This window comes from Acipenser ruthenus, chromosome 5 (genome assembly GCF_902713425.1).
Source record: "Acipenser ruthenus chromosome 5, fAciRut3.2 maternal haplotype, whole genome shotgun sequence".
NCBI lineage: Eukaryota > Metazoa > Chordata > Actinopteri > Acipenseriformes > Acipenseridae > Acipenser > Acipenser ruthenus.
In genome coordinates, this window is record NC_081193.1 from 992662 (window position 1) to 1020382 (window position 27721).

The 27721-nt window shown below is 42.8% G+C and overlaps 1 protein-coding gene across 1 annotated transcript; it reads left to right on the forward strand.

Moving 5' to 3' along the window:
• The first annotated feature begins 835 nt into the window (after positions 1 to 835).
• Positions 836 to 27721, forward strand: LOC117403230 (NADPH oxidase 3-like). Its single transcript, XM_059024743.1, has 13 exons — positions 836 to 1048; positions 11418 to 11513; positions 11633 to 11758; positions 12061 to 12142; positions 14097 to 14242; positions 15080 to 15261; positions 16823 to 16952; positions 18264 to 18356; positions 19313 to 19566; positions 19843 to 20005; positions 24414 to 24560; positions 25038 to 25162; positions 27595 to 27721. Exons 1-13 carry the CDS (start codon positions 836 to 838, stop codon positions 27719 to 27721), a joined length of 1884 nt encoding a protein of 627 aa, XP_058880726.1.

Here is a 27721-nt window from a genome sequence, read left to right on the forward strand (position 1 = left end):
CTACAAAGACTGTGGACCGTACATTTAAATCCCAGGTAATTAATTCAACTACTGTTAAGCTTTCTGATGACTCATTACCACTCTCTGAGTCCCCATCAGTAGATGAGCTGGTTAATACCTACAACACCACCTTGACTAGTATCTTAGATACTGTAGCGCCAATCAAAACTCGGAGAGTGTCTTTTAAAAAAAGCTCACCGTGGTTCAATGATACAACTCGTAAGATGAAATATGAGGGTCGTGAACTAGAACGGAGAGGGCAGGAATCTAAACTGCACGTTCATTACATCACATGGAAGGAGCACCTGGTTAAATATAGGAAGGCTCTGGCGTTGGCTAGATCATCATATTACTCTAATTTAATTGAAACAAATAAAAATAATCCTAGATTTCTTTTTGCTACCCTAGATAAATTAATTAATCCTTCCCCTAATAGTCCTACCCTTGACATTGGAGCCTCTCACAGCTGCAATGACTTCTAACCTTTCTTTAAAGATAAAATACTAGACATCAGAAATGAGATTCCACAGACACCTTATATTAAGTAGGACTCCAGCACAATTTTACCAACTACACCTATTAAGGCTACTATGGGTGCTTTTTCTTTGATTACCTTGCAGGAACTGACATAGCTAGCTCGACATATAAGAGCTACTACATGCTCTTTTGATCCTATTCCTACAAAACTATTAAAATATGTTCTTGGTGTTATTAATACCTACATTTTCAAAAGCATAAATGGTTCACTTTCCTCCGGTATAGTTCCCTCAGCACTTAAGGTAGCTGTGGTAAAGCCTATGCTCGTGAGGTTGAGTCAAGGGATGATTCCTGCACGATGGCGTCTCTGTTTCATGAGGTTGAGTCGGGGGATGATTCCTGCACGATGGCATCTCTGTTTCGTGTGGTTGAGGCGGGGGATGATTCCTGCGCGATGGCGTATCTGTTTCATGAGGTTGAGTCGGGGGATGATTCCTGCGCGATGGCGTCTCTGTTTCATGAGGTTGAGTCGGGGGATGCTTCCTGCGCAATGGCGTCTCTGTTTCGTGAGGTTGAGTCAGGGGATGATTCCTGCGCGATGGCGTCTCTGTTTCATGAGGTTGAGTTGGGGGATGATTCCTGCGCGATGGCGTCTCTGTTTCATGAGGTTGAGTCGGGGGATGATTCCTGCACGATGGCGTCTCTGTTTCGTGAGGTTGAGTCAGGGGATGATTCCTGCGCGATGGCGTCTCTGTTTCGTGAGGTTGAGTCGGGGGATGATTCCTGCGCGATGGCGTCTCTGTTTCGTGAGGTTGAGTTGGGGGATGATTCCTGCGCGATGGCGTCTCTGTTTCATGAGGTTGAGTCAGGGGATGATTCCTGTGCGATGGCGTCTCTGTTTCATGAGGTTGAGTCAGGGGATGATTCCTGCACGATGGCGTCTCTGTTTCGTGTGGTTGAGGCGGGGGATGATTCCTGCGCGATGGCGTCTCTGTTTCATGAGGTTGAGTCGGGGGATGATTCCTGCGCGATGGCGTCTCTGTTTCATGAGGTTGAGTCAGGGGATGATTCCTGTGCGATGGCGTCTCTGTTTCATGAGGTTGAGTCAGGGGATGATTCTTGCACGATGGCGTCTCTGTTTCGTGTGGTTGAGGCGGGGGATGATTCCTGCGCGATGGCGTCTCTGTTTCATGAGGTTGAGTCGGGGGATGATTCCTGCGCGATGGCGTCTCTGTTTCATGAGGTTGAGTCGGGGGATGATTCCTGCGCGATGGCGTCTCTGTTTCGTGAGGTTGAGTCAGGGGATGATTCCTGCGCGATGGCATCTCTGTTTCATGAGGTTGAGTCGGGGGATGATTCCTGCGCGATGGCGTCTCTGTTTCGTGAGGTTGAGTCAGGGGATGATTCCTGCACGATGGCGTCTCTTTTTCGTGAGGTTGAGTCAGGGGATGATTCCTGCGCGATGGCGTCTCTGTTTCGTGAGGTTGAGTCAGGGGATGATTCATGCGCGATGGAGTCTCTGTTTCGTGAGGTTGAGTCAGGGGATGATTCCTGTGCGATGGCGTCTCTGTTTCATGAGGTTGAGTCAGGGGATGATTCCTGCGCGATGGCGTCTCTGTTTCGTGTGGTTGAGTCGGGGGATGATTCCTGCGCGATGGCGTCTCTGTTTCGTGAGGTTGAGTCAGGGGATGATTCATGCGCGATGGAGTCTCTGTTTCGTGTGGTTGAGGCGGGGGATGATTCATGTGCGATGGCGTCTCTGTTTCGTGAGGTTGAGTCAGGGGATGATTCCTGCGCGATGGCGTCTCTGTTTCGTGAGGTTGAGTCAGGGGATGATTCCTGCACGATGGCGTCTCTGTTTCATGAGGTTGAGTCAGGGGATGATTCCTGTGCGATGGCGTCTCTGTTTCATGAGGTTGAGTCAGGGGATGATTCCTGCACGATGGCGTCTCTGTTTCGTGAGGTTGAGTCAGGGGATGATTCCTGCGCGATGGCGTCTCTGTTTCGTGAGGTTGAGTTGGGGGATGATTCCTGCGCGATGGCGTCTCTGTTTCATGAGGTTGAGTCAGGGGATGATTCCTGTGCGATGGCGTCTCTGTTTCATGAGGTTGAGTCAGGGGATGATTCCTGCACGATGGCGTCTCTGTTTCGTGTGGTTGAGGCGGGGGATGATTCCTGCGCGATGGCGTCTCTGTTTCATGAGGTTGAGTCGGGGGATGATTCCTGCGCGATGGCGTCTCTGTTTCATGAGGTTGAGTCGGGGGATGATTCCTGCGCGATGGCGTCTCTGTTTCGTGAGGTTGAGTCAGGGGATGATTCCTGTGCGATGGCGTCTCTGTTTCGTGTGGTTGAGTCGGGGGATGATTCCTGCGCGATGGCGTCTCTGTTTCGTGAGGTTGAGTCAGGGGATGATTCATGCGCGATGGAGTCTCTGTTTCGTGTGGTTGAGGCGGGGGATGATTCATGTGCGATGGCGTCTCTGTTTCGTGAGGTTGAGTCAGGGGATGATTCCTGCGCGATGGCGTCTCTGTTTCGTGTGGTTGAGTCAGGGGATGATTCCTGCACGATGGCGTCTCTGTTTCATGAGGTTGAGTCGGGGGATGATTCCTGCGCGATGGCGTCTCTGTTTCATGAGGTTGAGTCGGGGGATGATTCCTGCGCGATGGCGTCTCTGTTTCATGAGGTTGAGTCGGGGGATGATTCCTGCGCGATGGCGTCTCTGTTTCGTGAGGTTGAGTCAGGGGATGATTCCTGCGCGATGGCGTCTCTGTTTCATGAGGTTGAGTCGGAGGATGATTCCTGCGCGATGGCGTCTCTGTTTCGTGAGGTTGAGTCAGGGGATGATTCCTGTGCGATGGCGTCTCTGTTTCGTGAGGTTGAGTCAGGGGATGATTCCTGCGTGATGGCATCTCTGTTTCATGAGGTTGAGTCGGGGGATGATTCCTGCGCGATGGCGTCTCTGTTTCGTGAGGTTGAGTCAGGGGATGATTCCTGCACGATGGCGTCTCTTTTTCGTGAGGTTGAGTCAGGGGATGATTCCTGCGCGATGGCGTCTCTGTTTCGTGAGGTTGAGTCAGGGGATGATTCATGCGCGATGGAGTCTCTGTTTCGTGAGGTTGAGTCAGGGGATGATTCCTGTGCGATGGCGTCTCTGTTTCATGAGGTTGAGTCAGGGGATGATTCCTGTGCGATGGCGTCTCTGTTTCGTGTGGTTGAGTCGGGGGATGATTCCTGCGCGATGGCGTCTCTGTTTCGTGAGGTTGAGTCAGGGGATGATTCATGCGCGATGGAGTCTCTGTTTCGTGTGGTTGAGGCGGGGGATGATTCATGTGCGATGGCGTCTCTGTTTCGTGAGGTTGAGTCAGGGGATGATTCCTGCGCGATGGCGTCTCTGTTTCGTGTGGTTGAGTCAGGGGATGATTCCTGCACGATGGCGTCTCTGTTTCATGAGGTTGAGTCGGGGGATGATTCCTGCGCGATGGAGTCTCTGTTTCGTGAGGTTGAGTCAGGGGATGATTCCTGCGCGATGGCGTCTCTGTTTCGTGAGGTTGAGTCAGGGGATGATTCCTGCACGATGGCGTCTGTGTTTCATGAGGTTGAGTCAGGGGATGATTCCTGCACGATGGCGTCTCTGTTTCGTGAGGTTGAGTCAGGGGATGATTCCTGCGCGATGGCGTCTCTGTTTCGTGAGGTTGAGTCAGGGGATGATTCCTGCGCGATGGAGTCTCTGTTTCGTGTGGTTGAGGCGGGGGATGATTCCTGCGCGATGGCGTCTCTGTTTCGTGAGGTTGAGTCGGGGGATGATTCCTGCGCGATGGCGTCTCTGTTTCGTGTGGTTGAGGCGGGGGATGATTCCTGCGCGATGGCGTCTCTGTTTCGTGAGGTTGAGTCGGGGGATGATTCCTGCGCGATGGAGTCTCTGTTTCGTGTGGTTGAGGCGGGGGATGATTCCTGCGCGATGGCGTCTCTGTTTCGTGAGGTTGAGTCAGGGGATGATTCCTGCGCGATGGCGTCTCTGTTTCGTGAGGTTGAGACGGGGGGTGATTCCTGCGCGATGGCGTCTCTGTTTCGTGAGGTTGAGTCGGGGGGTGATTCCTGCGCGATGGCGTCTCTGTTTCATGAGGTTGAGTCAGGGGATGATTCCTGCGCGATGGCGTCTCTGTTTCGTGAGGTTGAGACGGGGGGTGATTCCTGCGCGATGGCGTCTCTGTTTCGTGAGGTTGAGACGGGGGGTGATTCCTGCGCGATGGCATCTCTGTTTCATGAGGTTGAGTCGGGGGATGATTCCTGCGCGATGGCGTCTCTGTTTCGTGAGGTTGAGTCAGGGGATGATTCCTGCTCGATGGCGTCTCTGTTTCGTGAGGTTGAGTCAGGGGATGATTCCTGCGCGATGGCGTCTCTGTTTCGTGAGGCTGAGTCAGGGGATGATTCCTGTGCGATGGCGTCTCTGTTTCTTGAGGTTGAGTCGGGGGATGATTCCTGCGCGATGGCGTCTCTGTTTCGTGAGGTTGAGTCAGGGGATGATTCCTGTGCGATGGCGTCTCTGTTTCGTGAGGTTGAGTCAGGGGATGATTCCTGCACGATGGCATCTCTGTTTCGTGAGGTTGAGTCGGAGGATGATTCCTGCACGATGGCGTCTCTGTTTCGTGAGGTTGAGTCAGGGGATGATTCCTGCGCGATGGCGTCTCTGTTTCGTGAGGTTGAGTCGGGGGATGATTCCTGTGCGATGGCGTCTCTGTTTCATACAAATAATACAATAAGAGCAAGAAATACAATAACTTTTGTTCAAGCAAACTACAAGTGTGACAAACCACAATTCAATAATACAGCAGATAATAGTGATAGTTACATCAGGATATGATTAAATAGTGATAGTTACATCAGGATGTGATTAAATACAAAGTACTACAGGTTAAACACTTGGCAGATTACAGTATTCTGAAGTACAGGATTAAGTGCAGTAAAATAGGGGCAGATAAGAGCAAAATAAAGCACATCTAAATGAAGGGTGATAGTGTCCCAGGATACAAACAGAGGAGTTCTACAGGTGCTGTTTGAAGAGGTGAGTCTTGAGGAGGCGCCGGAATGTGGTCAGGGACTGGGTAGTAAGTCTTATTTCCTATTTGCTTATGCCTCAAAAGTATAGAAAATGGCTATTATTCCCCACAAACTTTGCTTTTGTGACTAGGACAGTGATATTTTGAAATTTACCTATTTCCAATGAGAAAACGGGCAAATTTGTGTCTTTTAGTTCACATAAAGTCAGAAAAAAACAACATATGAATCCAAATTAACATGTATTTATACTAAAGTAATACAAAAATGACTACAAACGATTTAGAAGTGAGTAGTTTTTCGAGATTTACGATTATACTGTAAATCACTTTCACAAATCAGCCCCCAAATGAAGTCTCCCATCATGTTCTCGTTATACTGTCCTTGGTAGCGGCGTTCAAAGTCCAGTATATCCTGGTGGAAGCGCTCGCCTTGCTCCTCCGAGTACGCTCCCATGTTCTCCTTGAATTTATCAAGATAAGCATCAAGGATATGGACTTTGAGGGACATCCTACAGCCCATTGTGCCGTAGTTCTTCACCAGAGTCTCAACCAGCTCCACATAGTTTTCGGCCTTGTGATTGCCCAGGAAGCCCCGAACCACTGCGACAAAGCTGTTCCAAGCCGCTTTCTCCTTACTAGTGAGCTTCTCCAGGATCTTCTTTATCTGTGGTCCGACGAAGACACCGGCTTTGACCTTTGCCTCAGACAGCTTAGGGAAGAAGTCTTGAAGGTACTTGAAGGCTGCCAACTCCTTATCTAGAGCTCTGACAAATTGTTTCATAAGGCCCAATTTGATGTGCAGTGGTGGCATCAGCACCTTCCGGGGGTCCACCAGTGGCTCCGACTTGACGTTGTTCCTCCCCACAGAGAACTCGGTCCGCTGTGGCCAGTCCCGCCTGTGGTAGTGCGCCTTGGTGTCCCTGCTGTCCCAAAGGCAAAGATAGCAGGGAAACTTGGTAAAACCGCCTTGGAGACCCATCAGGAATGCCACCATTTTGAAGGCATTAGGCAGCTGGAACTAAACTGAACTGGTGGGCTTAATGCCCCTGTATTTATACTACTATTTATATTACTGGAAAGTTCTAGAAGTTACTCCAAGTTTACTCAGCACTGAATCTATCTGGAATGTTCTGGAAAACAGGTAAATTTCAAAATATCACTGTCCTGGCCACAAAAGCAACGTGTGTGGGGAATAATAGCCATTTTCTATACTTTTGAGGCATAAGCAATTAGGAAATAACACTTACTACCCAGGAACCAAAAAAAAAAAAAAATGGTTACATGGTAATAAAGATTTAACAGTATTTAACCACTAGGTGGCATAAGTGACATTTCCTCAGAGAGCTTTGTAAAATGTTAGCATTTTCTAAATCCCCTCAGTCTGTGACAATTGCCATGCCAATATTGCAGGAATTTTCTGATCAGTTTTAGCAGCTGTTCCTGTTGCCCGTGTATTTACACCATAAAAACAATTCTTAAAGGATCTAGATGGTCAGAGTTCTAAGATTATAAAAAAGAAAACTTTTAAATATGAGTAGACATATTTAATGAAGTTTACCATAGTGTTTTAACAGATACCCTAGAAAAATGCTTCATGAAAAAGGTGATTCCTTTTTTATGTTTGTGCTTATCTCCAGTGCAGAATCCATGAATGGCCTACATCACTAGATAAGAATGAAACACATGTACAGTGCCTGACCTCTGCATGTGAAGCACATGTACAATGCCTGACCTCTGCCTGTGAAGCACATGTACAGTGCCTGACCTCTGCCTGTGAAGCACATGTACAATGCCTTACCTCTGCCTGTGAAGCACATGTACAGTGCCTGACCTCTGCCTGTGAAGCACATGTACAATGCCTGACCTCTGCCTGTGAAGCACATGTACAGTGCCTGACCTCTGCCTGTGAAGGACATGTACAGTGCCTGACCTCTGCCTGTGAAGCACATGTACAATGCCTGACCTCTGCCTGCGAAGCACATGTACAATGCCTGGCCTCTGCCTGTGAAACACATGTACAATGCCTGACCTCTGCCTGTGAAACACATGTACAATGCCTGGCCTCTGCCTGTGAAACACATGTACAATGCCGACCTCTGCCTGTGAAGCACATGTACAGTGCCTGACCTCTGCCTGTGAAGCACATGTACAATGCCTGACCTCTGCCTGTGAAGCACATGTACAATGCCTGACCTCTGCCTGTGAAACACATGTCTGCTGTCTGCTGGTAGATGTAAAGCTTTTCCTGAGGGACACTTTGAAGAAATTACTTTTTTAGTCGTATTTCATTTAAAATATCTCGGGGGCAATGCATATTTCATTTACTGTTTATTACACCACTTGAAATGTCTCTGTCAACGACTTTACATTTGAGACATCTGTTGTCAGATACGATACATGCTTCTCATCTCAATCCCCAGGAGCAGCGTGGAAGAGAACCAGCCAGGACTGACACATAGAATAGCCCAGAGAGATTGTTAAGAGTCCAAAACTAAGACTTTTTAAAATGGGGTTTATTGATCTTTATGTCTTGCATTTCATAAGGGTACATGCAATTAAACTATAGCTTCAAATGAGTTCAAGATTCCAAGGTTATCAAATATTTGCTGAATACTGTAACTGTATAATGAAGCATACACTCATGACAAAGTCACAGGAGTAAATCCTGTGACTTTGAAGGAACCACTTTCAGTAAGTAATACTGTAGATAGCATGAGATTTGTCTAGGTACAGTGCCATACAGCTGTGCAGAGTGAAGGTACAGTGCCATACAGCTGTGCAGAGTGAAGGTACAGTGCCATACAGCTGTGCAGAGTGAAGGTACAGTGCCATACAGCTATGCAGTGTGAAGGTACAGTGCCATACAGCTGTGCAGAGTGAAGGTACAGTGCCATACAGCTGTGCAGAGTGAAGGTACAGTGCCATACAGCTATGCAGTGTGAAGGTACAGTGCCATACAGCTGTGCAGAGTGAAGGTACAGTGCCATACAGCTGTGCAGAGTGAAGGCACAGTGCCATACAGCTGTGCAGAGTGAAGGTACAGTGCCATACAGCTGTGCAGAGTGAAGGTACAGTGCCATACAGCTATGCAGTGTGAAGGTACAGTGCCATACAGCTGTGCAGAGTGAAGGTACAGTGCCATACAGCTGTGCAGAGTGAAGGTACAGTGCCATACAGCTATGCAGTGTGAAGGTACAGTGCCATACAGCTGTGCAGAGTGAAGGTACAGTGCCATACAGCTGTGCAGAGTGAAGGTACAGTGCCATACAGCTGTGCAGAGTGAAGGTACAGTGCCATACAGCTGTGCAGAGTGAAAGTACAGTGCCATACAGCTATGCAGTGTGAAGGTACAGTGCAATACAGCTCTGCAGTGAAGGTACAGTGCCATACAGCTGTGCAGTGTGAAGGTACAGTGCCATACAGCTGTGCAGTGTGAAGGTACAGTGCCATACAGCTCTGCAGTGAAGGTACAGTGCCATACAGCTGTGCAGAGTGAAGGTACAGTGCCATACAGCTGTGCAGAGTGAAGGTACAGTGCCATACAGCTGTGCAGAGTGAATGTACAGTGCCATACAGCTGTGCAGTGTGAAGGTACAGTGCCATACAGCTGTGCAGAGTGAAGGTACAGTGCCATACAGCTGTGCAGAGTGAAGTTACAGTGCCATACAGCTGTGCAGAGTGAAAGTACAGTGCCATACAGCTGTGCAGAGTGAAGGTACAGTGCCATACAGCTGTGCAGTGAAGGTACAGTGCCATACAGCTGTGCAGAGTGAAGGTACAGTGCCATACAGCTGTGCAGAGTGAAAGTACAGTGCCATACAGCTGTGCAGAGTGAAGGTACAGTGCCATACAGCTCTGCAGTGAAGGTACAGTGCCATACAGCTCTGCAGTGAAGGTACAGTGCCATACAGCTGTGCAGAGTGAAGGTACAGTGCCATACAGCTGTGCAGAGATTAGTACTTCAGCTAATTTGGGTCTACTCTTTCCATCCCACAGTCTCCAAAGAGCTATATGCAGGCTGCCCCCATAGCTATTGGAACTCCATTTCAACCCGTTTCATCTGAGGCATAAATAAATGACCAGCATTTGACTCCCACGATCCTTTGCAACCAGGCAACAAGAGGACATTTTATCTGTAAATATGTTAATGTTCTTGTTTTTCTTTTCGGGATTACAATGCAACTTACAATTTTAATAAATATACAAAAAATAATTATAAAACAGAAATTATACAAATCTGACTAAACAGATATATTTTATTAATCAATTATTAAAATGCATAACCCCTTTAGCAGCCCACTCACACCCTTAAAAGAGCAGGCTTGAACAGACACTCCCACCACAGCAGAGCACCTGCACATTCACACAGGGAGGCAATGAGCTGGCAGAACTAACTGCATGTGAACACCATGGACTGGGTTGTGAATGAAGGCCCATCTCTTCTCATTGCGGTAAGTTTAATGTCATTTAATTTATCTGTGATGACATGTAATGAAGGATTTGTAAAACGGGTGCATAGTTACTTTTAAACATGTTTAAATCGGAAGGAGTTTTGAATAATATGTCTATGTAAAAAATAAATAAAACAAAGCAGATATGTTAATGCATGTGTTGAAACTGTACCTGGGCACCTCAGAACCTCTTTTATGAACTTTCTGCCCTTACCAAAACATTCTCTGATGGCATGAGTTTCATGAAATGTGAAAATCAACACCTACTGCAGTGCATCCAGTTGAAGAAGGACATACTGTCTGGAACGCCCTGAACTTTGATAATAAAGCAGTGTATATTTTAAAGTGTACTTCTCTTTTTGAATTTCTTTGAACTTTGTCCTTTTATTTTTGATGCGTAATTTGATTCAAATAACATTTTACATAGTTTTTCTCTTACTTTCTTATTTTTTATGATATTTCTACTAAAATTTCACATTTACAAATCCGTGCATCATTTCTAATATCTGAAGGCATTTAGGAAACATCCCAAGGCATTTAGTTAGTGTGTGCACCTGGTTGTATTTATTTTTTTACTGTCTTGTAGATAAAGTGCAGCCTGGGCGACACACTCTTTGTTCTGATCTGTACACAGATGAACGCTGTAGGGGATGTATTTGATCTGCACACTGTCTTGTGCAGCCTGGGCGACACACTCTTTGTGCTCATCCGTACACAGATAAACGCTGTAGGGATTGGTAATGAGTTTTTCTGGTGGTAATTCTCATCTCCGCTTGCCAAAATAGTCAACCAGCAAACTGTACACTTTATACTGTACTCACAGTAATATATTGTTCCAGTTATTGTTTCTCTTCAATTCACATTTGTTTAACAAATCTTACTGCTTTCTTGAAAGAGGAGAAAATAGGGTTACTGTAAATAATTCCTGTCCTGAACTTTATTATTATTATTATTATTATTTATTTCTTAGCAGACGCCCTTATCCAGGGCGACTTACAATCGTAAGCAAAAACATTTCAAGCGTTACAATACAAGTAATACAATAAGAGCAAGAAATACAATAACTTTTGTTCAAGTAAAGTACAAGTTTGACAAACCACAATTCAATAATAATAACTAATAACTTTAGTTGGTCATGTGGCTTGCAGCTTTGAAAGAAGCACAGGTTGCACAGTCATGTATTTTCATTTAAATATTTGATACTGTATCGAAAAAATGTCTCAAGTTGTATGTAAGGTCATTTCTCCCTAGCAGACAGTACAGAAGGGGTGCAGACAGTGTCACCCTCCATGGGAAACCGCCTAGATCTCCTTCAAAACTCCACACGTGAGATCTGCATAGAGAATTCAAGTTCTTAACAGATGAGAATTAGGCAATTACTTCATTAGATTAACACTTTGGCTTTAGTTTTTTTGTTTGTTTGTCATTTCAGGGGGTGTGGCTGGGATTCAATATATTTCTCTTTCTGTACACTTTTCTCTTGTACAACACGGATCATTCTTACTTCTATACCCGTGTCATTCTGGGCGTAAGTAAAGGCTTCTTTCTAGACCACAGATTTTGAAAATATTTCTAATACTGTACAGTAGTTTGGAAGACATACATTGCTAAAATGTTATTTTTTTTTTTTTATTCTACAACAATTAGCCAGCACTGGCTTGTGCAAGGGCATCAGCGATGTGTCTGAATTTCAACTGCATGCTGATACTCCTGCCTGTCAGTCGAAACCTCCTCTCCTTCCTCCGAGGCTCCTGTGCTGTAAGTAACAGCTGTGTTTGGATGTTTTTATGGCTGCTTTCACAGACCCTGATTAGCACTAGTCTCGGACCTCCTTACCTAAAGTAAGATCGGTCATCCAGGACTAGTGCTAGTCAGGGTCTGAGATACCAGCCGTTTGTGTTCAGGTTTTTCTGGTTGGAAATAATGATTGCATTCCCATTCGCAGACAATATCACGATGCTTGCTCTTTGGCAGGGCTAATGAGGTGCTCTGCGTGCAGAAGTGTGAGAGGCTCATGTTGTATCAAACATGTATTTTCATTTCGTCACCTCATTCTTTTCAAATTCTTTTCATAGTGTCGTCAAGCTATGAGAAGGCAACTGGACAAAAACATCTCATTCCACCGCATGGTTGCCTACCTGACTGTTGTGCTAACAGGTAAGACTCTCTCCCCTCAGTAAACAGTTGGCAGTCCTCTGTCACTATGTTTGAAAAGCAGCTGATAATGTACTGCAGGCTATTTATTATTATTATTATTATTATTATTTATTTCTTAGCAGACGCCCTTATCCAGGGCGACTTACAATCGCAAGCAAATACAAATACATTCAAGTGTTACAATATAAGTCATACAATAAGAACAAGAAATACAATATAAGAACAAGAAATACAATTTAAGAAATACAATTTATCTAAGAGAGGGGTGTAGGTGTACAATTTATAGTCAAGGGGTTGATTTTACAGCACTGGGAAATCACCTTGAATTGCATCAACCACCCATCCTTAGTAACAGGATTACTGCTAAAAATATGTGGTTGATGCAAAGTGACCATGAGGCCTAGTGTTGCATTTCAAAATATTTGCATATCTTATAACTGTAGAACTAAAAGATTCTCAGCACAATAAAAGAGGACCAGTAGCAAAGTTATAAAGAGGATCAGAAACTGTATTTACAGTGGCTCTCAAAAGTATTCACCCCCCTTGGACTTTTCCACGTTTTATTGTGTTACAACATGGAATCAAAATGGATTTAATTAGGAGTTTTTGCCACTGATCAACACAAAGAAAGTCCATAATGTCAAAGTGAAAAATAAAAATTCTACAAATTGTTCTAAATTAATTACAAATACAAAACAGAAAATAATTGATTGCATAAGTATTCACCCCCTTGAGTCAATATTTGGTAGCGGCACCTTTGGCAGCAATTACAGCCATGAGTCTATTTGGATAAGTCTCTACCAGCTTTGCACAGGATTTCTCTGTACTTTGCTGCATCCATTTTGCCCTCTATCTTCACGAGCTTTCCAGGCCCTGATGCAGAGAAGCATCCCCATAGCATGATGCTGCCACCACCATGCTTCACTGTAGGGATGGTGTTCTCAGGATGATGTGCGGTGCTAGGCTTGCGTCAAACATAGCGCTTAGCATTGAGGCCAAAAAGCTCTATTTTGGTCTCATCAGACCATAGAATCTTCTTCCACTTTGTCTCAGTTTCCCACATGCCTTCTGGCAAACTCTAGCCGAGATTTGATGTGAGTTTTTTCAACAATGGCTTTCTTTTTGCCACTCTCCCATAAAGGCCAGTTTTGTGAAGCACCTGGGCTATTGTTGCCATATGCACAGTGTCTCCCAACTCAGCCGTGGAAGACTGTAACTCCTTTAGAGTTGCCATAGGCCTCTTTGGTGGCCTCCCTGACTAATGCCCTTCTCGCCCGGATACTCAGTTTTTGAGGACTGCCTGTCCTAGACAGATTCACAGTTGTGCCATATTCTCTCCATTTCTTAATAATGGACTTTACTGTGCTCTGGGGGATATTCAATGCCTTGGAAATGTTCTTATATCCTACCCCTGATTGGTGCTTTTGAAGAACCTCATTCCGGATTTGCTTTGAATGTTCCTTCATCTTCATGATGTAGTTTTTGTTAGGAAATGTACTAACCAAATGTGGGACCTCCCAGAGACAGGTGTATTTAAACTGAAATCATGTGAAACACCTTAATTGCACATAGGTGGACTCAATTCTGTGACTTCTAAAGACAATTGGTTGCACCAGAGCTTATTTAGGTGTGTCATAGCAAAGGGGGTGAATACTTATGCAATCAATTATTTTCTGTTTTACATTTGTAATTAATTTAGAATAATTTGTAGATTTTATTTTTCACTTTGACATTATGGACTTTTTTGTGTTGATCAGTGGCAAAAACTCCTAATTAAATCCATTTTGATTCCATGTTGTAACACAATAAAATGTGGAAAAGTCCAAGGGGGGTGAATACTTTTGAGAGCCACTGTAAATGCACTGGTTAACGCCACTTTAAGACCAAAAAGAAAATAAAGAAAAAACTATCTTTAAAAAACCCTGCAAAGCAATCTGCTTCCCTCTCATTGCAGCTGTACATATTGTAGCACACCTGTTCAATATTGAAAGGTATCATGAAAGCCAGTCGATGGACGCGGAGGAGCTGTTGAAGAAACTGTCCTGCCTGGGAGAGAACTCCAACGAGACCTACTTGAACCCAATTAGGACGTATGACACGGTAGGCTGGTAGAACTAGCTCGATACAGTGCCAGTGATATTAAAGAGATATCACAGTTATCTACAATTCATTTATTCCTCTTTTCATTGCCCTTCACATAACACAAGCAAGCCTTCAGCTGGTGCACCTGGGAGTAACCATTAACCTGCCCCATGCAACGCTCCCAGTGAATGGAAGGAATATCACATTTGCTCTACGTTGTTTTTCTTACTGATGTATTTCTATGGCAAAATTGCATGTTTTTTGTAGGTTTTTGTAAATCAGATCCAGATCATGCAATTATAAAAAATATTTAAAAATTGCATATAAATGAATTAAGCTTGATATGAATCATATCATTTGTGTGTCTCAAGGATTTACAAGAATTAAAAAGAACTCAATGCAACCTTTTATGGAGATTTGGGCAATATAAATCATGTTAAATTACTGTGGTAACATTCTGATAGATTGCAAGATCGATCAGATAAATCAGATGTTTATTACATATTTTTACACAATCCTAAAAATGCAAGATCAGGGTTTGATAGAATAGGAGAAATGTGTCTTGCGTCATTAAGATAAGGGTGGAATCCAGACGCTGATACTCGGGTGTGTCTTGTGTGAATGAGATAAGGGTGGAATCCAGACGCTGATACTCGGGTGTGTCTCGTGTGAATGAGATAAGGGTGGAATCCAGACGCTGATACTCGGGTGTGTCTCGTGTGAATGAGATAAGGGTGGAATCCAGACGCTGATACTCGGGTGTGTCTTGTGTGAATGAGATAAGGGTGGAATCCAGACGCTGATACTCAGGCTCTATGAATCAGCTCCTATATTGTGTCCTATTGTTTCTTATAGAGCACCACAAAGGAGGTTTTCATGAGCATTTCTGGAGCCACTGGAGTCATCATCACCGTTGGGCTGGTCCTGATGCTCACATCCTCGACTCAGTTTATCAGACGGTCCTTTCATGAGCTCTTTTGGTTCACCCATCATCTTTTTGTTGTTTTTTTCATTGGCCTGGTTTTCCATGGTGCAGGGTAAGCAAATGCAACACATTCCACGAGTGATATTTTTAAGGTGGCAGGTACCAGCAATCAGTAACCTTGTCATTCCAGTAACACCTGTATCAGTTTCCAGGTTCTACAGACCAGCCTGATATTTTAAAGGTGGCAGGGAACAACTAATCAGAAGATGCAAAAAAAATAAAAAGTTGTTCTATCAGCTGATCTGCCTCAAAGCCGTCCTAAAATTTGTAATCTGAGTTACTTTCTGGACTGTCGAGAGTACATCATAGTTTGATAGTTCAATGCACCCTTGACCACCCAAACTAGCTTGTTTAGCAGTCTCATACTTCTAGAAATTCATAGCAGTCTCATACATCTAGAAATTCATGCAGTCTCATACTAGAAATTCATAGAGGTCTCATACTTCTAGAAATTCATGTAGTCTCATACTTTAGAAATTCATAGCAGTCTCATACTTCTAGAAATTCATAGCAGTCTCATACTTTAGAAATTCATAGCAGTCTCATATTTTAGAAATTCATAGCAGTCTCATACTTTAGAAATTCATAGCAGTCTCATTCTTCTAGAAATTCATAACAGTCTCATACTTCTAGAAATTCATAGCAGTCTCATACTTTAGAAATTCATAGCAGTCTCATACTTCTAGAAATTCATAGCAGTCTCATACTTCTAGAAATTCATAGCAGTCTCATACTTTAGAAATTCATAGCAGTCTCATATTTTAGAAATTCATAGCAGTCTCATACTTTAGAAATTCATAGCAGTCTCATTCTTCTAGAAATTCATAACAGTCCCATACTTCTAGAAATTCATAGCAGTCTCATACTTTAGAAATTCATAGCAGTCTCATACTTCTAGAAATTCATAACAGTCTCATACTTCTAGAAATTCATAACAGTCTCATACTTCTAGAAATTCATAGCAGTCTCATACTTCTAGAAATTCATAGCAGTCTCATACTTCTAGAAATTCATAACAGTCTCATACTTCTAGAAATTCATAGCAGTCTCATACTTCTAGAAATTCATAGCAGTCTCATACTTCTAGAAATTCATAGCAGTCTCATACTTTAGAAATTCATAGCAGTCTCATTCTTCTAGAAATTCATAACAGTCTCATACTTCTAGAAATTCATAGCAGTCTCATACTTTAGAAATTCATAGCAGTCTCATACTTCTAGAAATTCATAGCAGTCTCATACTTTAGAAATTCATAGCAGTCTCATACTTCTAGAAATTCATAACAGTCTCATACTTCTAGAAATTCATAACAGTCTCATACTTCTAGAAATTCATAACAGTCTCATACTTCTAGAAATTCATAGCAGTCTCATACTTCTAGAAATTCATAACAGTCTCATACTTCTAGAAATTCATAACAGTCTCATACTTTAGAAATTCATAGCAGTCTCATACTTCTAGAAATTCATAGCAGTCTCATACTTTAGAAATTCATAGCAGTCTCATACTTCTAGAAATTCATAGATGCTATTTCCAGATTATAGGAATGATACACTTGTCTTAGTTCATTGTGCATTTATACAACTAATGTTTATTTCTTGCTTTTATTTCAGTCAAATTGTCAGAGGACAGACTGTCGAGAGTCTATCCAATCATAACGTGTCTTACTGCAAGGACCACCTCAGTGAATGGGGACACTTCTCAAATTGCCCGTCACCAGAGTTTGCTGGCAGCAGCCCTTCAGTAAGATTACTCTATAGATGCACTATGTGCAATATGTGTTTCATACGTTTCGATGAAGGGCTGGGTAAATGTGTTTCATACGTTTCGATGAAGGGCTGGGTAAATGTGTTTCATATGTTTCAATGAAGGGCTGGGTAAATGTGTTTCATACGTTTCGATGAAGGGCTGGGTAAATGTGTTTCATACGTTTCGATGAAGGACTGGGTAAATGTGTTTCATACGTTTCAATGAAGGACTGGGTAAATGTGTTTCATATGTTTCGATGAAGGGCTGGGTAAATGTGTTTCATACGTTTCGATGAAGGGCTGGGTAAATGTGTTCATTACGTTTCAATGAAGGGTTGGGTAAATGTGTTTCAAAAGTTTCGATGAAGGGCTGGGTAAATGTGTTTCATACGTTTCAATGAAGGGCTGGGTAAATGTGTTTCATACGTTTCAATGAAGGGCTGGGTAAAGCCACCTTATTATTAGGTGGCTTTGACTAATTGACAAAGTGATAAAAGTTCACTTTGTTTCAATTTTAGATGATGGCACACATGAAAATGAGTTTGAGATGTCAAATAAAATGTGCTGTACCAATAAACCGACTACTATAAAGGGATATATTGTAACAAGGACGAAATGCCTGAGTCATGTTGTTGAAGCTGGCACCCTGGGATCCTTCAAGAAGCTGCTTGATGAGATTCTGGGATCAATAAGCTACTAATAACCAAACGAGCAAGATGGGCTGAATGGCCTCCTCTCGTTTGTAAACTTTCTTATGTTCTTATGAGTCTTAGAACCTTAATAAACCCCATTCCTGTCTCTTGTCATGTGTAACCATTGTTTTAGATTCTTAATCAGCCCCATTCCTGTCTCTTGTCATATATAACCATTGTTTTAGATTCTTAATCAGCCCCATTCCTGTCTCTTGTCATGTGTAACCATTGTTTTAGATTCTTAATCAGCCCCATTCCTGTCTCTTGTCATGTGTAACCATTGTTTTAGATTCTTAATCAACCCCATTCCTGTCTCTTGTCATGTATAACCATTGTTTTAGATTCTTAATCAGCCCCATTCCTGTCTCTTGTCATGTATAACCATTGTTTTAGATTCTTAATCAGCCCCATTCCTGTCTCTTGTCATGTATAACCATTGTTTTAGATTCTTAATCAGCCCCATTCCTGTCTCTTGTCATGTGTAACCATTGTTTTAGATTCTTAATCAGCCCCATTCCTGTCTCTTGTCATGTATAACCATTGTTTTAGATTCTTAATCAGCCCCATTCCCGTCTCTTGTCATATGTAACCATTGTTTTGTTTTTTTCTTTTAGACGTGGAAGTGGGTTATAGGTCCCTTGTTCCTCTACCTATGTGAAAGAATCATTCGTTTCTATCGATTCCTGCAGGCAGTTATTATTACAAAGGTGAATAATACTATTATAAATATTGTAGCATGGCAGTGAGGGCCAATAGGGAAAGACGTGGCTGAAAGTCTGGATCATAAATCCTTTGCCAATGTGATCCAATTAGAGCAATGCAGTTTATTCACAAGAGCACTTGTGGGTAGGTGCTGTGGGCGACATTGTAACAGAACTATATGGTACCCAATTGTACCAGTTGTTGCATCAGTGCAACAGTGTGGAGTAGTGGTTAGGGCTCTGGACTCTTGACCGGAGGGTCGTGGGTTCAATCCCCAGTGGGGGACACTGCTGCTGTACCCTTGAGCAAGGTACTTTACCTCGATTGCTCCAGTAAAAACCCAACTGTATAAATGGGTAATTGTATGTAAAAATAATGTGATATCTTGTAAGTCGCCCTGGATAAGGGCGTCTGCTAAGAAATAAATAATAATAATAATAATAAAATCAGCTTGTACCTGCACTGAACTGCTCCATACCTTGCATTCTACTACTACTCCTAACTATAACTGTATCTTGTATCTGATTTTACTCTGATAGGTAACCGTACTCATGTTTTTGTAATTGCTCTTATTTGAAATCATTCTCATCCATTTATCATACTATGTGTCCTTACTGGACTCATTTAAGCAAATGTTTACAATAAGTTTTAATTGCGCCTAGTCAAACTCGCTATTACTTATACCTTACTGTATTCTTTATTTTGCTCTTACTTGAATTTGATCTTATTGTTACTTTCATAACTGCTGTAATCTGTATTATGATATTTTGTAATGTGATATTTTATAATGTGACAACTTGTAATGTGATATTTTGTAACAATTGTAAGTCGCTCTGGATAAGGGTGCCTCCTAATAAATAAATAAATAAATAAATAAATAATAAAACAAATGTTATCCATAAAGCACTATCAATAGTAAAATATCTATAAATAATAAAGAGCCTCTTTGTGTGTTGTCCAGGTGGTGACACACCCATCGAATGTCCTTGAACTCCAGATGACAAAGCAAGGGTTTAAGATGGAACCAGGCCAGTACATCTTCCTGCAGTGTCCAAACATTTCCCAGTTGGAGTGGCACCCATTCACACTGACATCGGCTCCTGAGGACGACCACTTCAGTGTGCATGTCCGTGTAGTGGGGGACTGGACTGGCGCGCTGCAGAAGACCTGCGTTACTGAAGGGGAAGGGGGGAAGATGTCTACGGCGTTACCAAGGTAAACAGAATCTCACAAAACACTGCCCCTTGCTGCAGCTTACACCAGAATTACATTTTAAATATGAAACTGCTATCCTTACTGCAGCATTTAAAAAGTATGAAAAAGTATTGCTTCTCTTCTCTTTCAACTTTAGTTATTCAGAATGACAATGTGTTGCTGCACTGTATCTCCTAAGAGCTGAAGCTGTACGGTTCATTGTGTGCATTTTGAACATATTCTATACGAAATGTGTCTTCCTTGGTATGAGTTGCATAGTGACTGTTCTGTTCTCAGAATTGCAGTTGATGGACCATTTGGATCCCCCAGTTCAGATGTATTCCGTTATGGAGTCAGTGTGTGCATTGCGGCTGGGATAGGTGTAACCCCTTTTGCTTCTGTTCTGAAATCCATTTGGTATCAATTCAATGACGATCGCTTACAAACGAAGCTTCAGAAGGTAAGGATTCAAACTGCTTCATATCTAACCCCAGTGTGCCCCCTCATTCCAGTGTGATGTGCTGTCATCCCACTTTGGGAACCAGTCATTTGAAACACACTTAAGATTCCAGTATATTCTGAGTTTATATCCCAAGTTGTTTGATGATTCAGTAATACAGTAGTTGTGTAAGGCTGACTTCCGAGCGTCGAGGCACACTTTCAGAACAACGAGGTCCACAAGTAGATTTGAGAAATACACAACCCAATACAGCCTGCCGTACACATGTAGTTAACATCAACAGATTTCATGAACATAGATTGTGGTGAGTATTAGGAATCTTTACTGTTTGAACATTCACCAGGTGTAGGGGGTGGGGCTGTGTGGAATCAAAAACTAACCCACAACTATTCTTTGCTAAGTAATAATGGCACTAAACAGCATCCCTCCTTCCTCTATATTGAATAACTCCCTCCCTCCCTCTATATTAAACAGTACCCCCCTCCCTCCCTCTATATTAAACAGTACCCCCCCTCACTCCCTGTATATTAAACAGAATCCCAGGTTTGCTTGTCTGCCTTTTTCAATGGCCAGGATGTGGTCACTGAGCCGGTATTTGGTCAGGATCTGCCTCTGCTTTGTGTTTCTGACAGTTACCAGGTATTCTGCCAGGGTGTAATTTCTGTTTAGGGTCTGACAGCACTCTAGTTTGTTTTGTGTTTTAGTGTTTGTATCCCAATGGTCCAGATAGGAGTGTTTCAGGTGTTTTATAATTTGGTTGACACTAATAGGAATTGTTTTTGCAGTGCTGTTCTGAAGCTGACTGATGTCAGTGTTGCTCAGCTTGGAGAGCTTCAGGACCAGCTGGCTGAGGGGACTCTTTTCTGGGCTGAGCTCTTGGTATTGCAGGGCTTTATGATGGAGTGAGTTTGGGTCACTATTTTTTAGATGAATCCAGTATTTTAGTGCTCTTTTTTGGATATTAATAGTCAATGGATAAAGGCCTAATTCAGTCCTGTGTGCATTGTGTGGTGTTTTTCTTTGTAATTTCATGATGTTTTTGCAGAACTCTGCATGCAGGGTTTCTGTGGGGTGTCTGTCCCATTTTGTGTAGTCCTAGTTGGTGATTGGACCCCACACTTCACTGCCATAGAGAGCAATTGGCTGAATTACACTTTCAAAAAGTTTGAGGCAAATTTTAACGGGGGGGATTTATATTATAGAGCCTCCTCTTTATGGCGTAAAAAGCCCTGCGTGCTTTCTCCTTGAGTGCATTCACTGCCAGGTTAAAGCTCCCTGATGCACTGATGGTCAGACCCAGGTATGTGTAGCTGCTGGTGTGCTCTAGGGTGCTGTTGTCCAGAGTGAAGTCGTACTTATTTCCCTGAGATCTGGCTTTCTTCTGGAATATCATGACTCTGGTCTTGTTCATGTTTACTGCCAGGGCCCAGGTCTGACAGTACTGCTCTAACAGTGACAGGCTCTAGCAGTGACAGGTTCTGCTGCAGACCCTGCTCTGTGGGCAATAGCAGGACCAGGTCATCTTGTGACATGTAGAGTGAAGCCAGGGGCTGCAGACTGCTCCAACACTGTGGCCAGCTCGTTGATATAGATGTTGAACAATTTTGGGCTCAGACTGCAGCCCTGTCTCACCCCACGCCCCTGTGTGAAGAATTCTGTTCTTTTGTTGCCAATTTTCACACCACACTTATTCTCTGAATACACTGACTTTATGATGTTGTATACTTTACCCCCTACACCACTTTGAAGAAGTTTAAGAAATAGTCCTTTATGCCAAATTGAATCAAATGCCTTTTTAAAGTCTATAAAGCAGGCAAATGTTTTTCCTTCATTAGTTTGATGGACATGTTTATTTTGTTAGGGTGTGTAGGGTGTAAACATGATCAGAAGTGAAGCCAATCTGACTCTTACTCAAGACACTGTGCTCGGTAAGGAAGGCCAGTATTCAGGCGTTAATGATACCGCAGAACACCTTCCCCAGATTACTGCTCACACAGATGCCCCGGTAGTTATTGGGGTCGAATTTGTCTCCACTTTTATATATGGGTGTTATAAGCCCTTGGTTCCAGGTCTCAGGGAAATACCCAGCTCTCAGTACGAGATTGAGGAGTTTGAGCAGGGCCTCCTGCAGCTTGGGGCTGCTGTGTTTCAGCATTGATGCTGTCAGGCCCACTTTCTTTTCTTGATTTGAGGGCCTTGAGTTTATCATTCAGCTCCTCCGTCGTGATTGGGGTGTCTAGGGGGTTCTGATTGTCCTTAATACAGGATTCTAATTTTTTTAGTTTTTCGCAAATGGAGTTTTTTGTTCTTTGTTTTGTATTTCTTTGTAAAGGTTTTCAAAATGTTTTTTCAAATGTTTCCATTTTGGATGGCCAATTCTTCAGATTTTGTTGATTTTAGGTTGTTCCAGGTTACCCAAAAATGATTTTGGTTGATTGACTCCTCAGTTTTGCTGAATTGTTTATTAATATGGTCTTGCTTTTTATTTCTTAGAGTATGTTTGTATTGTTTAAGTGTCTCACAGTATCTGAGGCGTAAATCTGGGCTGTCTGGATCTTTATGTTTTTGATTGGATAGCTGTCTTAGTTTTTTCCTTCTAATTTTACAGTTTTCATCAAACCAACTTTTGATTGTTTTTCCAATTTACTATTTTTAATTTAGATTTTCTGCTGCTTTTCTAAATATGTTATTCAAATCTTTTACAGCCAGAGTTACTCCTGTTTTTGTGTTTTGAAATGTGTGTATTAGGGTTTCTATTTCATTGGTGCCAATTGCTTCTTTGTATATTTCTGTGCTGTTTGGAGCCCATCTGTAGGAATGGTTTAGATTGTACAGCTTACAGGGCTGTGTCTGTGTGTTGTTGATCTGCTCTGTTCTTTTTATGAACACAGTGATTTGGCTGTGATCTGACTGGGGGGTTTGTGGTCTGACAGTGAATGCATTAATAAAGGAGGGGTCTAGGTCAGTGATGGCATAGTCCACCACACTGTTACCAAGAGCTGAGCTGTATGTAAACGTCCTGAAAGAGTCCACTCTGATCCTGCCATTCATGATACAGAGGCAGTGGCGTAGTCCTAAATCAAAAAGTACCAGAACGCCAACAAAATATAGGCTTCGTAAACAAAAATGATATAAAATCAAAGGATTTTGCAGGACAAACTGGGAAGGGAGGTCCCTTACATCCATTGCTTTAATCACCAGCTACACTTGGTCACTGTGCATGCCATGTCCTCAGAAGAAAAGGTAGAAAAATTCTTCAATGTGTGCAGCTCATTGTACAAATTTCTAAGGAAACTAGCTGTTGCTGTTCTCTACAAAGGCGAGAAACTTAAACAATTACTCGAGCAGCGTTGGACTGGGCATTACTGTACAGTTGGGGTTGTTTAACAGCATTGTAGAAATCCAAAGCACTTGAAGACATGGAACCGAAGTTAAGATTGAAGCTATTGGATTATTGAAGCAGGTGTCGGCTGTAGACTTCAAATTCATTGTACACATGGTGCAAAAAATTTTGAGTATACTGGACACTCCAAACAAAATGCTTCAGGGAGAAAAAAGCGATCTTCTTTCTGCTGTAGAGGTCGTTCGTAGTGCTTCAGAGTGTATTGTGAAACTGCATTGTGATGCAGTTTTTAACAATCTGCTGAATGGCAGTGGTGAAACAACTGTGCCATGCAAACTAATTTATGATTTTGTAATATATATTCAATCTTAAATGTAAGCGCGGTTTTGGACTGCTTTAAAAAACACAATTTGGCTACTTCTTCATCAGCATTTTTTACTAAAAGTAGTACTGTACTTTGTAATAGAAGTTCCTCATGTTCTCTTCATTGCATCACAAGGACGACTGACTGAATCGTATAATTGTGCGGGAATATATATATATATATATATATATATATATATATATATATATATATATATATATATATATATATATATATGATACTGTATAGATTTGACTTTATAAAGCAAAATTAGTTAATTCTCTAGGGTAATGCAAACCTTTTGGCCATAGCTGTCGGTGAGACTGGCAGAGTTGAAAGGTAATATTGTCACACAATTTGAATTGACTGATGAAGGCTTTTCATTGCCAGCTCTTAGGATTCCCCAGACAAGCTCAAAGCAAAGTGATGATCGACGCAGAGAACAATTATAATAACCCAGCATTGGAGGAACACAACGCAGTTTACAAACATCATAACATGTCAATGGAAACTTTTAAAAAGCAAATCCATTTTACATTTGAAGCTACAGTACTTACCCTTTAGAAAGAGGAGGGGGAAGGGGGCAAGGAAAGCCATATTGAACAATAACAGTTCTATAAAGACCAGAAACATATTCATCTTATAATGTGTCTTTCTAAATATATGGCATTTTAAAAGCGGGGTTTGTTTTTAACTTTAAGGTTTATTTCTTCTGGATTTGCCGTGACACATCAGCTTTTGAGTGGTTTGCTGATCTGCTTCACTCTTTGGAGGTACTGATGGTTGAACGAGGCAAGAGCCAGCTTCTAAGTTACCATATCTTCCTCACTCGTTGGGATGAGACCCAGGTAAAGAAGCCTTCAGTTGCACAAAAGAAACAAAAGAAAGGTTTTTAATCATGCTCTAGAACAACAACTTTTCCCCTTCGCTTCACCCTGATAAACCTGGTGTGGTGGAAGAATGTTGAAGGTGCAGTTGGGAATCACCCAGAGATATTTCGTGCCTTAGTTCTGAATGCTGACATTCTCAGTTGCCACAGTGACTATTGCAGACCATACTCAACAGAAGTGTAAAAGCTGGCTCATACTTCAATCATGCTACCATTACTCAGGACTATTTAGTCTCTCTAGTTGTTTGAGAGTCTGGCGATCCAAAGGGACTGGTCTCCAGAGTAGCTGATCACAGGTCTACATGATATGAGTATTCACTATACCTTAAAAATGCAGAGTTTGAATATACACAATACTACAAAAAACACATTACTAAAAGCCGTTGACGAACACAGACCCCATTTTAAAGCCTGTATGTATCTACTGCCCCGACAGGCTTCTCACATAGCCCTGCACCACAGTGAGAAGAGAGACGTTATCACTGGGCTCCAACAAAAGACCTTCTATGGCAGGCCAAACTGGGACACTGAGTTCAAGCGCATCGCTGATAATCATCCTGGGTAAGCTTGTGTTGTGGGGCTGGGAATGAACTGGGGGCTGTGTGCATGTGGGGTGTGGGCTTGGCTTTGTAATATCCTCTTAAGATGTAGATTTCTGCAACAAGATCAGCCTCTTAATATCAATCATTTTTCCAAGAATTAATATCATTATATTATGTTCACAAGATAATAAGTCATGCGCACAATATTCTAACCTTCGTTTTTAATTCACACTGTGTCCCTTTAGGGGTTCCATAGTTATGCAGCATTAGACAAAAAAAACAAAAATAAAACATATAAATCTGCAATACGGTCAATGAACAGGCACCCAGGCATGTGCAGCAGTCACCTGACTGGACCGTGGTCTGCATTAACCGCATGTTGTATGGGTGCAGAAAGAAACATGCTCAAAACTATATCGTGAATAACAAAACTGTAGGCAACTTTCCAGCACAAAGATAGTCACCAGTAGGTGCCTAAATTAATATTTCCAGTCACCTAAAAAGAAAAAAAGGTCTCCTTGGCTATCTAAATGGACGCACTGAAAGATAAACAATCCCACAGCTGGAGAGCCACTGATTGAATGCTTTCACCAGGAACTCCACAATACAGGTGTCCCAGGTGTTGAGATGATGCACAGTCCAGGCATTGTGCTGAGATCATATTAGGAGGGTTGTTGAAGACAGAAGTCGTGATTTAATAAAGGAATCCTTTATAGTGTTTCATCCTTGGCTGCTCTTCCAAGGCCTGGTTATCTCTGCTGGCAGGCAGGTCAATGGCATGTGTTTGAAGTCAATAACCAGTGGAAATCGGGTCCTATGAAATTCAAACCTCTGTTGCAGGTGCTTTCAAACCGTAAAATGACTATATTGTACATCTACTGTGCCCATATTTGAATGCTGGCATGGGCTTCAGCAAAGTCACAACTGCAATAAAATGCAACACTCTGCCCCTAGTGAATATAAGAAGTATATCAATAAGAAAAAACACAAGATCACAGTCTTACATTCACAGGAGACAGAGCGCTGCAGGGGGACATGTTAATGGTTACACTGTGCTGTATCAGCTGGGTACTGTACATGTCTGAGAACTCTAGCGAGTCTTACTTTTACAGGAGACAGAGCGTTGCAGGGGGACATGTTAATGGTTACACTGTGCTGTATCAGCTGGGTACTGTACATGTTTGAGAACTCTCGTGAGGCCACAGGGGTACTTTGATCTGCCAATTATTGAAAAATAAAATGCTATACAAAGTGGTTCTGAACAACAAACAGAATACATTAGTCAAGATAACTCTGATATTTCAGACCTGTACCAAGAAGGTCTTTAAAGTCGCCTTCTGGTTTATATAGTTTGGAACTGGAGCTGCATTGCAATTCATTCAGTAAAGTCATGCTTCTTTACTGTAAAGGTCTCTGTCGTCATGGGTTGCCTCCCATCCAGCACCCATTCTGTGCATTACTACTGGAAAATCTTTGCTCTCTGTCCCCACTTTCAGCAGCCTTCAAATCAGCAGTCTGTAACTGAGGGGCTGAGATCCATTCACGGGTTTAGTACCCTTTTCACTGCCTCTCTGGTTGAGTTTAGCTCTTCATTTATATTAAGTTTCCCTTACTGTGAGCAGTCTTGACCTCCATGCTGCTCTGTATGAGTGTTCTCCACTGCTCTGTGCTGTGCGCTGTCTGTAGAGAGGGTGTATGAGTGTTCTGCACTGCTCTGTGCTGTGCAGTGTCTCTAGAGAGGGTGTATGAGTGTTCTGCACTGCTCTGTCCTGTGCAGTGTCTGTAGAGAGGGTGTATGAGTGTTCTGCACTGCTCTGTGCTGTGCAGTGTCTCTAGAGAGGGTGTATGAGTGTTCTGCACTGCTCTGTCCTGTGCAGTGTCTGTAGAGAGGGTGTATGAGTGTTCTGCACTGCTCTGTGCTGTGCGCTGTCTGTAGAGAGGGTGTATGAGTGTTCTGCACTGCTCTGTCCTGTGCAGTGTCTCTAGAGAGGGTGTATGAGTGTTCTCCACTGCTCTGTCCTGTACAGAGTCTGTAGCGAGGGTTATGAGTGTTCTCCACTGCTCTATCCTGTGCAGTGTCTGTAGAGAGGGTGTATGAGTGTTCTCCACTGCTCTGTCCTGTACAGAGTCTGTAGCGAGGGTTATGAGTGTTCTCCACTGCTCTGTGCTGTACAGTGTCTGTAGAGAGGGTGTATGAGTGTTCTCCAATGCTCTGTGCTGTGCAGTGCCTCTTTCAGATAAGGTGTATTTAACTGTCATTCACCAAGCTGTGTCAAAGCCTTTCATTAGAAAGACTCTCTTTAAAACCATGAGCGACTCCAATAGGTGTGGGACCAAGCTCCGAAAAGATGTATATAAATCTGTAGCCTATAGACATCCAGACATGCTTCATCATTAAATCTATTGTAAGGCACACAAATTAATGCGTAACAGTTACGATTCTTCTTACAGCAGCAGAATCGGGGTATTCTTCTGTGGACCCAAATCGCTTTCTAAAGTTCTGCACAAGATGTGCAACTCCTACTCGTCTGCGGACCCAAGAGGTGTTCACTTCCACTACAACAAGGAGAACATCTAG

Coding starts and splice junctions, on each gene's coding strand:
- LOC117403230 (XM_059024743.1), top strand. CDS start 836: ATGGCGTCTCTGTTTCATGAGGTTGAGTCGGGGGATGATTCCTGCACG. Junction 14,243..15,079: donor CAATTAGGACGTATGACACG/GTAGGCTGGTAG, acceptor TGTTTCTTATAG/AGCACCACAAAGGAGGTTTT. Junction 20,006..24,413: donor TACAAACGAAGCTTCAGAAG/GTAAGGATTCAA, acceptor TTTAACTTTAAG/GTTTATTTCTTCTGGATTTG.